Here is an 11,559-nt window from a genome sequence, read left to right as displayed (position 1 = left end):
TTGTTCTGTGGAGTCCTTGTGAGGGTTCAGTGACTGTCAGTGTTCTGCTGCTGGTGGGGGTTGGAGAGGAGGTGAGCTAAAAAGAACCCAGGGATTGGATGAGGTTCTCCAGCTGCCTCCAGGGACCATAGCTAGTGTCCTGGGCATGTCTTCAGTTCCCTATTTCCTGCTGGCTTCATGCACCCTAGGGCTGAGGGAAGCTGCGCTTTCTCCTCTTTTGTGTGAGTTATAGATGAATCCCAGGATATCCAGGAAATGTGAGACGTTTGTTATCAGGTTTTGCATAACAGAGCACCATAAACCTTAATGACTTAAAAGAATACACACCTGTGATTTTCATTTCCATGGTGGGTCCGGAGTCTGAGTGTGGTTTAGCAGGTCCTGCCCATGCTCAAGAGGAGGGGATTAGGTAAGGGCTGAATAACAAGAAGTAGCGATCGATCACCGGGCAACCTTCTAGTCTGCCACTGCAGGAGGACCGTGGCTTTCTTTTCACAGGAGGCGAGGCATCTGAGGAGGCTTTGTCATGGGCACGTCTTCACGCTTGCCTTATGCCATCCATCGTGGATCTTTATTGACAGTTACTTTCATGGGGCAAATAGGACTCTTTGTTTTTTGTTTTTTGTGGGACCCTCGCCGGCGGCTGGGGAACGAACCGGCGCTGCAGAGGCTGCAGGCAGCCTCGCAGCCCAGTGCTCAACTACTGTGCCACCAGGGGAGACCCCAAGTAGGATCATCAACCACGGAAATCATCTGTGGCTGACATACACAAGACGGAATTCCTAAGGAGTCCCTTGGGGCACACGGAATCCATGGAAAGCTAGAGAACTAGATTTGGAAAAGAATAAGAAAGTGCTTCTGTCACCTAGGAACTAGGAACAATAATTGTTAGAACCTAGCACAGAACAGCTGACGCAGAAACTGCCACTAGGATAGAAATGTCACTTAAGTCCAGTCTGGTTGATCTGCCTGAAGTTCAAATTTGAGGGGGGCACCTTCTGACTGCCTTGCATGGATCACATCCCAGCCCCTCGGCAACACCCACCAGCCTGACCTCAGCAGGGAAAAATAGAATTCCTCAAAAGGAAATTGAAGTGTATTGTTAAGAAAGAAAAGGATTCTGAGCCACCAGGACTCAACAAATACCCTCTACATTCTCTGCATCTGTTTCCCCAACAATAGGAAGAAGTCACGGTGTCAGGACAGCCTAATTTGTAGCACGCATCAGCAACACTTTATAGTGACTAAGCACAATACACGTTTGCTTTTTTGCTCTTGCTCTGTAGTCCAGCGTGGACATTCCTAGTGAGGTGGCTGTCTTGTAACTCTATCATTTCCAAGGGCCTCGGGGTCATTCCCTTCCCGCCAGTGGGTAGGAAAAGTTGGGCATGGTGAAGCATGTATGAGTGGGAGTTTATGCCCAGCAGAGAAGACCATGTTGAAGAATCACCAGAGAGGGAGGTGTGTTCCAAAGGAAAGCACAGGTAGTGGTGGGGATCTAAGGGCACCAACTTTTTGTGGTCTATTTTTTGGGGGAAGATATATATTTTAAAAATTTTAGTAGTTGACAACATCATAGATGTAGGTTTCCCCTCCCCAGATTTATTTTATAAAACTACACATTCGAGGGCCTCCCTGGAGGTGCAGGGGATTGAGCACAGTGCTGTGAAGGTGTCTGCAGCCTCTGCAGCACTGGTTCGATTCCCCATGGCCAGGGAGCTACCCACATGCTGCGGCAGAGCCCTCCTGTCTCTCCCACAGCTCCCCTCAGCAGTGTTTTCAGTCCATCTGCCTGTTCTGCTCCCTACTCTGTCTCTGGTGAATCCTCTCACCCTCCCACGCCTCTGGCCTGTACCCCGGCTCTTGTATAAATAAATTTTTTTAAAAATGTTTAAAAAAATACACATTTGTCTATATTGAAACAGGCAGTGTGATAAATTGCTCTTTTACTTCTTTCCAGGCCAGCGTTCACCAAGCCGTGCTGGCAGAGCGATGGCAGAGGACAGCACCCCGACTGCCCCGGAGGGCACGGGAGGGCTCTGGGAGGCCCTGAGGGCGCTGCTGCCCCGCACGCAGGAAGAGCTGAAGCTGGACCTCGGTGAGCACGTGGAGGCCGGGGTGGTGCTGCTGCTGCAGCGGGCCACGCAGCTATTCTACACAGGCCAGAGGCATGAGTGTCTGGAGACCAGCGAGGTGCTCCTCGACTACACCTGGGAGAGGCTCAACACCGGGCCATGGAAGGACGTGCACAAAGACTGGAGGCGGGTCTACGCATTCAGCTGCCTCCTGAAAGCTGTGTGTCTGTGCCAGGCACCTGCCGACGCCACCAGTGTGGACGCCGCCAGCGTGGACGCCGCCAGCGTGGACACCGCCAGCGTGGACGCCGCCCTGAAGGTCTGCGACATGGGCCTTCTGATGGGGGCGGCCATCCTGGGGGACATCCTCATTAAGGTTGCCGCTATCCTCCAGACACACCTGCTCTCTAGAAAAAGAGCTGTGCCAGGCCCTGCCCTGGAGCAGCCCAGCCGGAAGGTAAGGGGTGAGGTGGTCAGTGGCCACACCTGTTTTTCTAGGCGTAACAACACCTGGGGCGCAGCCTCATGGCAGGGCCTGCCTCTGGCTGAAAAGAGAAGCTCCTTTGAGAAGGAGAGAAAGTCTGTTTTCTCAGTCATTTTTCCAGTTTCTACAAAAGCAGCGCCTTTTCAGGAGAGGGGCGGGAGGAAGCTTCATGGTTCTTGAGCACGCCATGGCAGTGGTGTAGACGTGGCTTCGAAGGCGAGAGCTGTGCTGTCTCTTAACTTTTCCTCGGCCGGCTGGTTGAAGTCTCACTCACTCGTCTGGCTGCTCTGGCTGCTGCCGAGTTGGGAAGCGACAGGACAGCGAGCTGGCTTCCGCTCTGCCTGCCGTTAGATCCTGCCTGTGTCGTTGCTGGTACTCAACTGCCAGAGAATACCCTGCAGAGGCCGAGGGTGGTTCGCTCCACAGGCTGCCACTTACTGTGCCTCTGGGCAGGCAGCGACCTCTCCTGAGCCTCAGTTTCTTCATCCCTAAGGTGGCTGTTGGAGCACCGATCCCAGAATGAAAGGCTAAGCTGGACTGAACACAGGCAGGAGGGCAGTTCGGAGAAGTTTCTTAATGGCTTGCTGTGTTTTCCGAATTCCCTGTGGTGTTATTTTTATATAAGAATTGCAAGTGGATGTCATCAATTCCACATGCATGGAAACGTCATAAAAGGGAATCCTACGAACAGGGAAGAGAAATTTGCAGCAAATCTGTCAGAGTAAATATCTTTATTATAGAAGGAATTATACGAATCAGTGTGGAGGAACACTTGGACTCCAGGAGGTAGAGACACTGGGAACACGGACAGACTGTTCTCCAGGAGGAAATAGAGCTACTGAGCAAACCTCACCTATGGTTAAAAAAAATGCAAAACCTGTGAGGCGCCATTTTGGGTTGTGAAATGATGGAGCAAGCCTTGGCATTTGCCCAGTGCTGCTGAGACGCCACGGGCACAAGGCCTATTTGTGAGACCTTCTAGAGGGCAGAGAAGACCAAGGCTCCAGGACCTGTCCCCCTGACCGAGAGGATGCACCTGCCCCTCTCCAGGGAGCTATGGAAATGGACTGTTCCAAGGAGCTATGGAAAGAGCTTCATGGCCAGGGGGTCCCTGGTAGTGCCACAGAGGAGGCAGCGTGTGTAGAGCAGGCTCCGGACTCCACTTAACAGCATGCAAATTCCCCAATTGGGTGCTATAAGGGCAGGAATGGGCACAGTGCAGGTTTTCTATGCTTCTATGCAGATAGGGTAAAGGAGGAGAGGAGTCTTGGAGCCCTCAGCGGGTTTGCAGGCTTTTATAGGGATTTACCAGGTACACAACAGGCTGGCAGGTCTCCCAGCCCTCAGCAAGTCTTCACCCTGTCTGGGTTCTCCAGCCTTTTCTCACGTTCTCTCTCTTCTCTGCTTCGGCTTCTCTGCTTCTCCTCTCGGTTTCTGCTTCTGCTGGCGTCCCTGTGACGCCGCCCTTAAAAGCCCAGTCTTAGCCCAGGTGGATCCCATCTACCTATGCCCACACCCTACTCCAGGTGCCCGCCATCAGGCCTGCATTCAGGACCACAGGGTTCCGTCATCTATCCCAATGGCGGGAGGGCAGAAAAGCCTGATACTTTTTACCTTACCCTACAGGTGCAAATTCACACTCATTGCCTGTGAGTCTGGCAGGTGTCTGGGTCTCTCCACATCCCCCCATGCCCCCTCTGTGCCCTTGCCTAGAAGGGAGGTTTGCTCAGCTGCTTTATCACGCACCAGGGGTCACTCAGATGGACTAGGCCCCGAGGGCCTGTCCTGCCAGAGCTTACCTTCCAGACAACTGTAATGGGGTTTCTCTCTAGTGGTGGGGTGGTGGGGAGGCAGCTTCACGTAGGTGGACAGGGAAGGCCTCTCCCACGAGGGAATGTGTGAAGAGCAAAGCCTGCTGAGAGCGTCCTGACAATGCAAAGAAAGGGCGAGGCCAAGGCCTCACACATGGCCTGCAGGTGGAAGTGTTTGCTGCCGCCGCTCCCTCCACTACAAACTTTAAGAATTGATTTGAGGGTCCAGCCATGGGGAGCTGGGGAACTGACAGTGGTCAGTGCTTCCCATATGAGCATTTTCTCCCAGTAGTTTAGCAGTTGAGGAAACTGAGGCTCAGGTCGCCCAGCAGGGAGCATGCACTCATAAGGCACGCGAGCACCAGGTGGTGGCAGGGAATGAGCTCTGGAGAAATCCCCGGCTGCAAGGGGCAGAGTTGCTTCTTCACAATGAACTCTACTGCTCGTGGGCTGGACACACGTACGTGTGAAAATGGGAACGGGACATATGGCAATGAGAGAGAATACTTTCCCTGGCTGGCAGTGTGGAGTCCCTGCTCTCTACTGCAGAGGTTCTGTGAAAGCAATACGTTACTTTTTATAATGAAGCAGACATTTTAAAGGAACTGGCAAAGGGAAAACCCAGGTTTCATGAGGAATACAGTAGCGGTGGCTGCAGTAACAATGCTAATAAAAGCCATCGCCTATTATTGTTACCGTCGACCCCTCACATCCTGTCATTGAAGCACATTCCTAGATAAAGGACTCGATTTTGACTTCTGGTGGCTGATGCTGTTTTCCTTTGTTTTGATTTTAAACAGAAAGCAAGGAATGACGACGTTTCGATTCCTGATACGGAGTCAGAAAAAGCGGTCCCTCGGCTGCGCTGCCCATCCCTCCAGTATTTCAGGGAGCATTTCTTGGTTCCCGGGAGGCCTGTGATCTTGGAAGGCGTGGCAGACCACTGGCCCTGCATGAGGAAGTGGAGGTGGGTGGCTGCTGCAGCGGCGCGGCTCCCCTTCCCACTTTCACTTCCCCAGAGACTCCCAGAATTCCTCCTCCTGTCGCCCCCAAGTAAATGGGGCCTCACAGACCCTTCACCTGCAGCCCCTGGGGCGGATTGCCCAAGCTGGCAAAGGAGAATTGAAAGCACAGTGCAGTGATTCTGTGCCAGCGCGGGTAAGGCCTTTATCTCCTACGTTGTGCTTGCCCAGAGCAGCTTTTAACGAGGGCTTTGATGCCGGTCAAGTGTTAAGTCTCCTGCAGTTTTGCAGGATCTGAGAAACAGGAACCCGAGAGACAGTCACCTCCCTGCTGTGGGGCTCCCTGGGCTCTTGCCTTTGCTCCTCCCTCACATCAGCTCCTGTCCCTCCTCAGATGCATGGTTGGGGGAGCAGACGGGGCACCTGGAGAGGGTAAATGGGAACGGGAAGGTGTGCTTAGGAACGTGCATGCGTCAGCCTGTGGCTCCCTCTGAGACCTGCATGGGGAGGAATTGTGACAAGCATCGTCCCAACACGCCTTCATTCTTCGTCTCACCGCGCACCCGGCACGTCACGGGGCTGACTGCTCACCCGGTGCCAGGACAGGCACTTGCCAGCTGACCTCATTTTACCCGCCCTGAGCCCATGGGCTGGACACTGTCATCACTCTCTTTTACAAATGGGGCACCAGGGCTCAGAGAGATGAAGTGACTGTTGAGGGCCCACTGGTCAGTAACCAGCAGGGCCTGCTGTGTGCCAGGCCCCCAGAGTCCATTGCTTGGGCATAGCACCACCCCCCGTGCTGCCCACCATTTCTCAAAGGTGGTTTCTCAGCTGAGTGACCAGGTGAGAGAGAAGTCAGAAAGCTCTTAGCAAGCCAAGGAGCAGAGCAGCTGGCAGGACCTTGACAAGTCAGGCTAACTGGGTCTATCCGCACAGCCACCGGTGCCAGCTGGGCAGGCAACCTCACCTCTGTGTCCATGTCCTCGTCAATTAGATGGGGTCACAGTGGTCACTACCTTGAAAGGTTCTGTGAAGATTAAAGGAGACCAGTGTGAGGCACTCTGTTCCCAGCAGAGGTCAGCAGCAGTGCTGTGGTGTTTTTCTAATAGCCTGGAGTACATCCAAGAGGTCGCGGGCTGCCGCACCGTCCCAGTGGAAATCGGGTCAAGGTACACAGACGAGGAATGGTCCCAGAGGCTCATGACGGTCAGCGAGTTCATCAGCACATACATCACCAGCGAGGTATGTCATCCAACTCCTTTCCTTACCAGGAGAGGACACGCTACATGTGGGGCAACCTCCGGGCATCAGTGGGTCGTTTCACTCTGCGGTCAGCAGGCTGCTGGGCAGGCAGGACCTTCCAGACCCTTTCTTTGTGCAGTTGAGTGGTTTTCAGTGTATTTGTAGATTGCGCAGCCCTCACCACTGATTCCAGAACTTTCTCTCATTACCCTTAGAGAAACCTCACACTCATTAGTGGTCACCCCATACCCCCTCCCTCCAGCCCCAAGCAACCATTAATTTGTTTCTATGAATTTGCCAGTTTTGGACGTTCAGGAAAACAGAATCGTAAACCATGTGACTTTCTGCGTCCGGCTTACTTCCTCTACTTACTCTACCCCGCCCTTGATGCCTTGACTTTGTTGAGTTGGGGTTACTCGATGGAGCATAAAACACGGAAAGCTCTCAGCCCGGTGTGGTCAGCAGTTAGTGTCCTCCAGGCCAGCATATCCTGAGGGCACAGATCACATGAGTCAACCAGGCCCAGCATGGGGTCTGGCATTTCATAAACTCACAACGTTTACTTGCCGGGAATGAGGGGGAGGGATGGAAAGACAGTGGTTCTTAGGAATCCTGGCCAGGAACCTTCATCCACTTGGTTGGTGTTCGCCTCAGATCCCTGAGGCCATAGCCCTCTCCACCCCAGCGGATTTGGCGCCCCCTTATCTCACAGGGCCTCAGGTACCATCACTGGACCCCACCAGCAGGAGAGCCTGCTTTGTAACAAACTTACCTTTTCACCCATCTGATTGGCAAAAATGATCCTCTCCAGCGCCGGCAGAGGCCAGGAAGGTGGGCAGTCACGGTAACTACAAGTGACTGCCGACAGCTGAGAGTATGCATGATTTACCTTTTAGGAACACAGCTGGCAGAAGCTCTTAAAATTTGAAGTGCACTTACTCCTTAACGCATATGTTTTATTTTTGCACATAAAGAGAAGAACCAGAATACTAGGCCATATTAGAATTTTGTAGCAAAATAACCTGAATACCTGTATAGTAATATTAATAATGAACCGCTGCATTAACAGTCTGTATTCACTAAAAGAGTGTCAGCTATATGCGTATCGACCTGAAGATATTCAAGATGATTAAATGAAAAAAGCAAATTTCCGAGTAACAGAGTCTGACTCCATCTTTATTTTTAAAAAGGTGTGCTTGTGTGCAGACCCGTCATTTTTCATTTGAGGAAACACAGCTGGGGCAGGGGTGACCGACGGGGAACCACCTAGTGGCAGTGGCAGCACCAGGCCCTGAGTCTCCCTGCTTCAGCCCAGTCCGCTAGGCTGGTGAGGGAGCTGCTGGGAGGGAGGACAGGGGACTAAGCAGGGCGGGGAGGATCCGCACGATGGGGCAGTAGCGGTGGGGGTGTACAAAAAGCCTGCCAAACAGCGCCAGCACCTCCATCATGACTCACTGGGCTCTCTGTGTCGCCTCCGCCGCGGTCTCCGCCTGTGCATAAGCCCAAGGACGTCGGGTACCTTGCTCAGCACCAGCTCTTTGATCAGGTAAGTCTGCACTCGGCTGTCTTCACCTTCTCACCTCAGCTCCTCCCCTCCTGGCTCTGACACCAGAAGGCAGGAAAGGGTGTAGCAGCCTCCTCACCACCCACCAGCACCACCAGCCTAGTCTCCTGTCACCCAGAGCCAGGTGACTGGGCACAGATGGGGTCAGGGAGCACGACCACCTGGCTGTGGGATGTGAGAAAATCAGGCTGCGCACTGCACAGAATGATCTGACCTGTGTTGAAAAAGAACAGGAAAAAATACCACAAAAGATTGACATGATTGTGAGTGGGAGATGGCGAGTGGTTTTTCCCTTTTCTATCGTTTCCAAGTCAGCTACAATAAATGTGTGTAAGCATCGTAAGAGTAAACAGACGGTTATGAAATGCAAACAGAACGAGAGCAGAGGGGAGTCAGACTGCATTTCCAAGCCAGCAGGTTCATCCTGAGGAAGTGGTGGGAGCTATGCTTGGTGGGAGGTGCCGTATCTACACAGGGAAACCTAGAGCTAGTCATGCCATGGCATATTGGGCCCTAAAGAGAGAACACTACTTGGGGGCTAGTGTGTCCCACAGGGCTGTTCTCACCCTCCCTGCTCTGACACCCAGATCCCGGAGCTGAAGCAGGACATCAGCATCCCGGATTACTGCTGCCTGGGCAGTGGGGAGGAAGAGGAGATCACCATTAACGCCTGGTTTGGCCCCAGAGGAACTGTCTCCCCGCTCCATCAGGATCCCCAGCAAAATTTCCTTGCCCAGGTGGGATAAGCCTCGCCTTCCTCGCCTTCCCCACCCTCCAAGGCCTGGCCACGCCTTCCACCTCAAAATACCAGGCATGCCAACTCCTATCAAACATGAACAAGTGAAAAATGATTAATGGTGCCAGGCCTCGGGGTGCAGCACCGTCCAGTCAGTCGTACTGTTTCCAGATGTGGTGTCTGCTAGGTGCATGCTCTATGATCCCCACAGCAGCCTTCAGGGTCAAGTTGAGCAGGAAATGGGGTGAGGGGCCTGTTTCAGGGGAGTCATTCTGCCCTCTCCTGCCTGCCTCCATCAGATCAGAACCAGGCAGCTCCTCCCAGCCAGAACCTTCCCTCCAAATGAGTCTTCTCAGCCACTGCAGAACGTCCCGAGACCCAGAGGAGCAGGTGTTTGCTGTGAGCAGGGGGCATCTGCTGTAGAACCAGCTATTTTCATGGGCAGAGAGGTCTCACCAGTGATAACCGCTTCCAGCACAGTGAACTGAAGGGCGGCCTCACAGGAGAGGCTGCGGGCTGGATCGGGAGTCAGGCTACCTGGCGTGAACACCGGCCCTACCCCTACCAGCTTTGTGAACACCTAACCTCTCTGTGCCTTGGTTTCCCCATCGGTGAATGGGGGTGATGATGAAACATACAGAGGGGTGAGGACTGCAGGTGTTAATACGTAGAGCGCATGCCATAGTCAAGTGCTTAATTAGTGTGAGTTAACATAGGAAGTCATCAATTCAGAATATATTTGGAGGAACTTTCAGCCTGGGTGGAGGGGTGGGGCATTTGAACCCAGAGAGAAGCATGTGGAAAAGCACAGGAAGGTGAAGGACAGAGATGAAGCTACCTGCTGACTGACCACTGATGGGGTCACTCTCTTCCCAGGTGATGGGGAGGAAATACATCCGGCTGTATGCCCCGCAGGAGTCAGAGGCTTTATACCCTCACGACACACACCTTCTTCATAACACCAGCCAGGTGGGCACACTGGATCTAGGGTGACACAGCAAGTTCTCCCCTACTCCACCCGGCTCTGGAGACCAGGCAAGTGACTTTGGCTTTTTTCAGGTTGACGTGGAGAAGCCTGACCTGGAAAAGTTCCCCAAGTTTGCAGAGGCCCCCTTCCAGTCCTGCATCCTGTCTCCCGGGGACATCCTGTTTATCCCAGTCAAATACTGGCATTATGTGCGAGCCCTGGATCTCAGCTTTTCAGTCAGCTTCTGGTGGTCATAGCCAGGATGAGAGCGCGCGCTCAGTGCAGACGGTGCTGCGGGCTCTCTCCTGCTCCTTGGCCCGCCTGGCGCCGGAATTAGGCAAGCCAGGTGGAGCCCGTGCCCTGAAGAGCCTTGGCTGGTGCTGAGCTCAGGCACTAGCAGAACCAGGCTGAGGGCGGCCCAGGCAGTGGCGGTCTCCTGACAGGCATACACAGCAGAGGAAGACGGGTGAGACCCCAGGACATTGCAGGTAACAAGGCCCAGGGGCATTGTCTGGGCTCTAAAATTAGCTGCCTGGACTCAGACCCAGCCACGTAAGTGAACTGTTACGTGACCTGGGAAAAGGTATTTCTCTGTGCTGGGGAAGAGGGCAGCACTGGTCCCCACCACAGAGGGTTCCAGAGGGAATGCATGCAGGGCCGCTGCTGCACTGCCAATGTTCACTGCTGTCTGCAAGCTTAAGTATGTTACTATTTGCCATGACTGGGCCTGTGAGGAGCCCCCTTGACTGGAAATAGTGGCCCTGGTCACTGCTGAGGGTTTCCCTGACTTACCCATCTCCTGTTGGACAAGGGGAAGTCCGGGAGCCTTGTTGCTGTCATTGCGGAGTACCCTGCCTCCCGAGATTGGCACAACCGTCCAGCTTGATGAACTGTCAGCCATGCACCCTCCCTATAACTGGTTTCTGAATTGAGAAACCACCACTCCTGGCACCCCGAAGCCCTCCGCCTTCCCCTTGCAAGCTCCATCCCTCCAGGGGTTGCTGCCATCTAGGTCTGGACTTGGATGACATTCACCACATGCTGCAAGGTGAAGAGCGAAGTACTGCAAGCCACCATAACAGATCTTAAAAGCTAATAAATCTAAAATGAAGAACAGCTATCTTTATTAGATCCAAAAATAGGCAGGTTAAACCCAATACCAACAAAACTAGCAGGTTTCAGCCTCATACACTTGGTGTGGAAGAGGGTAGTATGTCCTGCTAGCTGGACTCCAAATGGCAGAACTATAGCAGAAACACTGTACAGCTTTGGGTCTTGTGACCCCACTTTTAGAAGAATTTGAAGGAGACATCAGTAAGATGTAAGAAAAACACTGCTGGTCTCCTTTACCTGCACTTGATACTGTGAAACTGCTGTGTATGTGTTTGGGGGCGGGGGGGTTGCTAAGGGTCCCACACTTAAGTGATTCTGCAGTGCCAGCCAGGTGTCCTGCAACTGACATTTGTAACCACACTCTGAGGGGAGAACAGCCTGCTTTCCCCAGTTCCTCACAGAGAAGCAGATCTCAGAAGGGAGAACCGCGTGTTGGCAGCAATCAGCGTGGCATGTGGAAACCATGTATGCTGGCCACATGGAGGAGGTGTGGATGGGACTGGGAAGTAGAGGCCTCTGCTAGATCTGGAAGGATGCCAAGGAGACGGAGGGAGGGAGGGTGGGCAGGCCTTGGGGTACATAGTTGCGTGAGTTTGGGACAA

The 11,559-nt window shown here is 53.3% G+C and overlaps 1 protein-coding gene across 1 annotated transcript; it reads left to right on the top strand.

Moving 5' to 3' along the window:
- Positions 1–1,992: 1,992 nt before the first annotated feature.
- Positions 1,993–10,101, top strand: KDM8 (lysine demethylase 8; the record flags this gene model as incomplete). Its single annotated transcript, XM_084250903.1, has 7 exons — positions 1,993–2,532; positions 5,171–5,337; positions 6,445–6,577; positions 8,079–8,123; positions 8,729–8,878; positions 9,754–9,846; positions 9,937–10,101. The coding sequence occupies 7 exons, from the start codon at positions 1,993–1,995 to the stop codon at positions 10,099–10,101; spliced, it is 1,293 nt and encodes a 430-aa protein (XP_084107029.1).
- Between the last annotated feature and the right edge of the window lie 1,458 nt (positions 10,102–11,559).

The sequence above is a fragment of the Talpa europaea genome (assembly GCF_964194135.1).
Source record: "Talpa europaea genome assembly, chromosome: 12".
Classification (NCBI taxonomy): Eukaryota; Metazoa; Chordata; class Mammalia; order Eulipotyphla; family Talpidae; genus Talpa; species Talpa europaea.
This window is presented reverse-complemented; position numbering and strand designations above follow the sequence as displayed.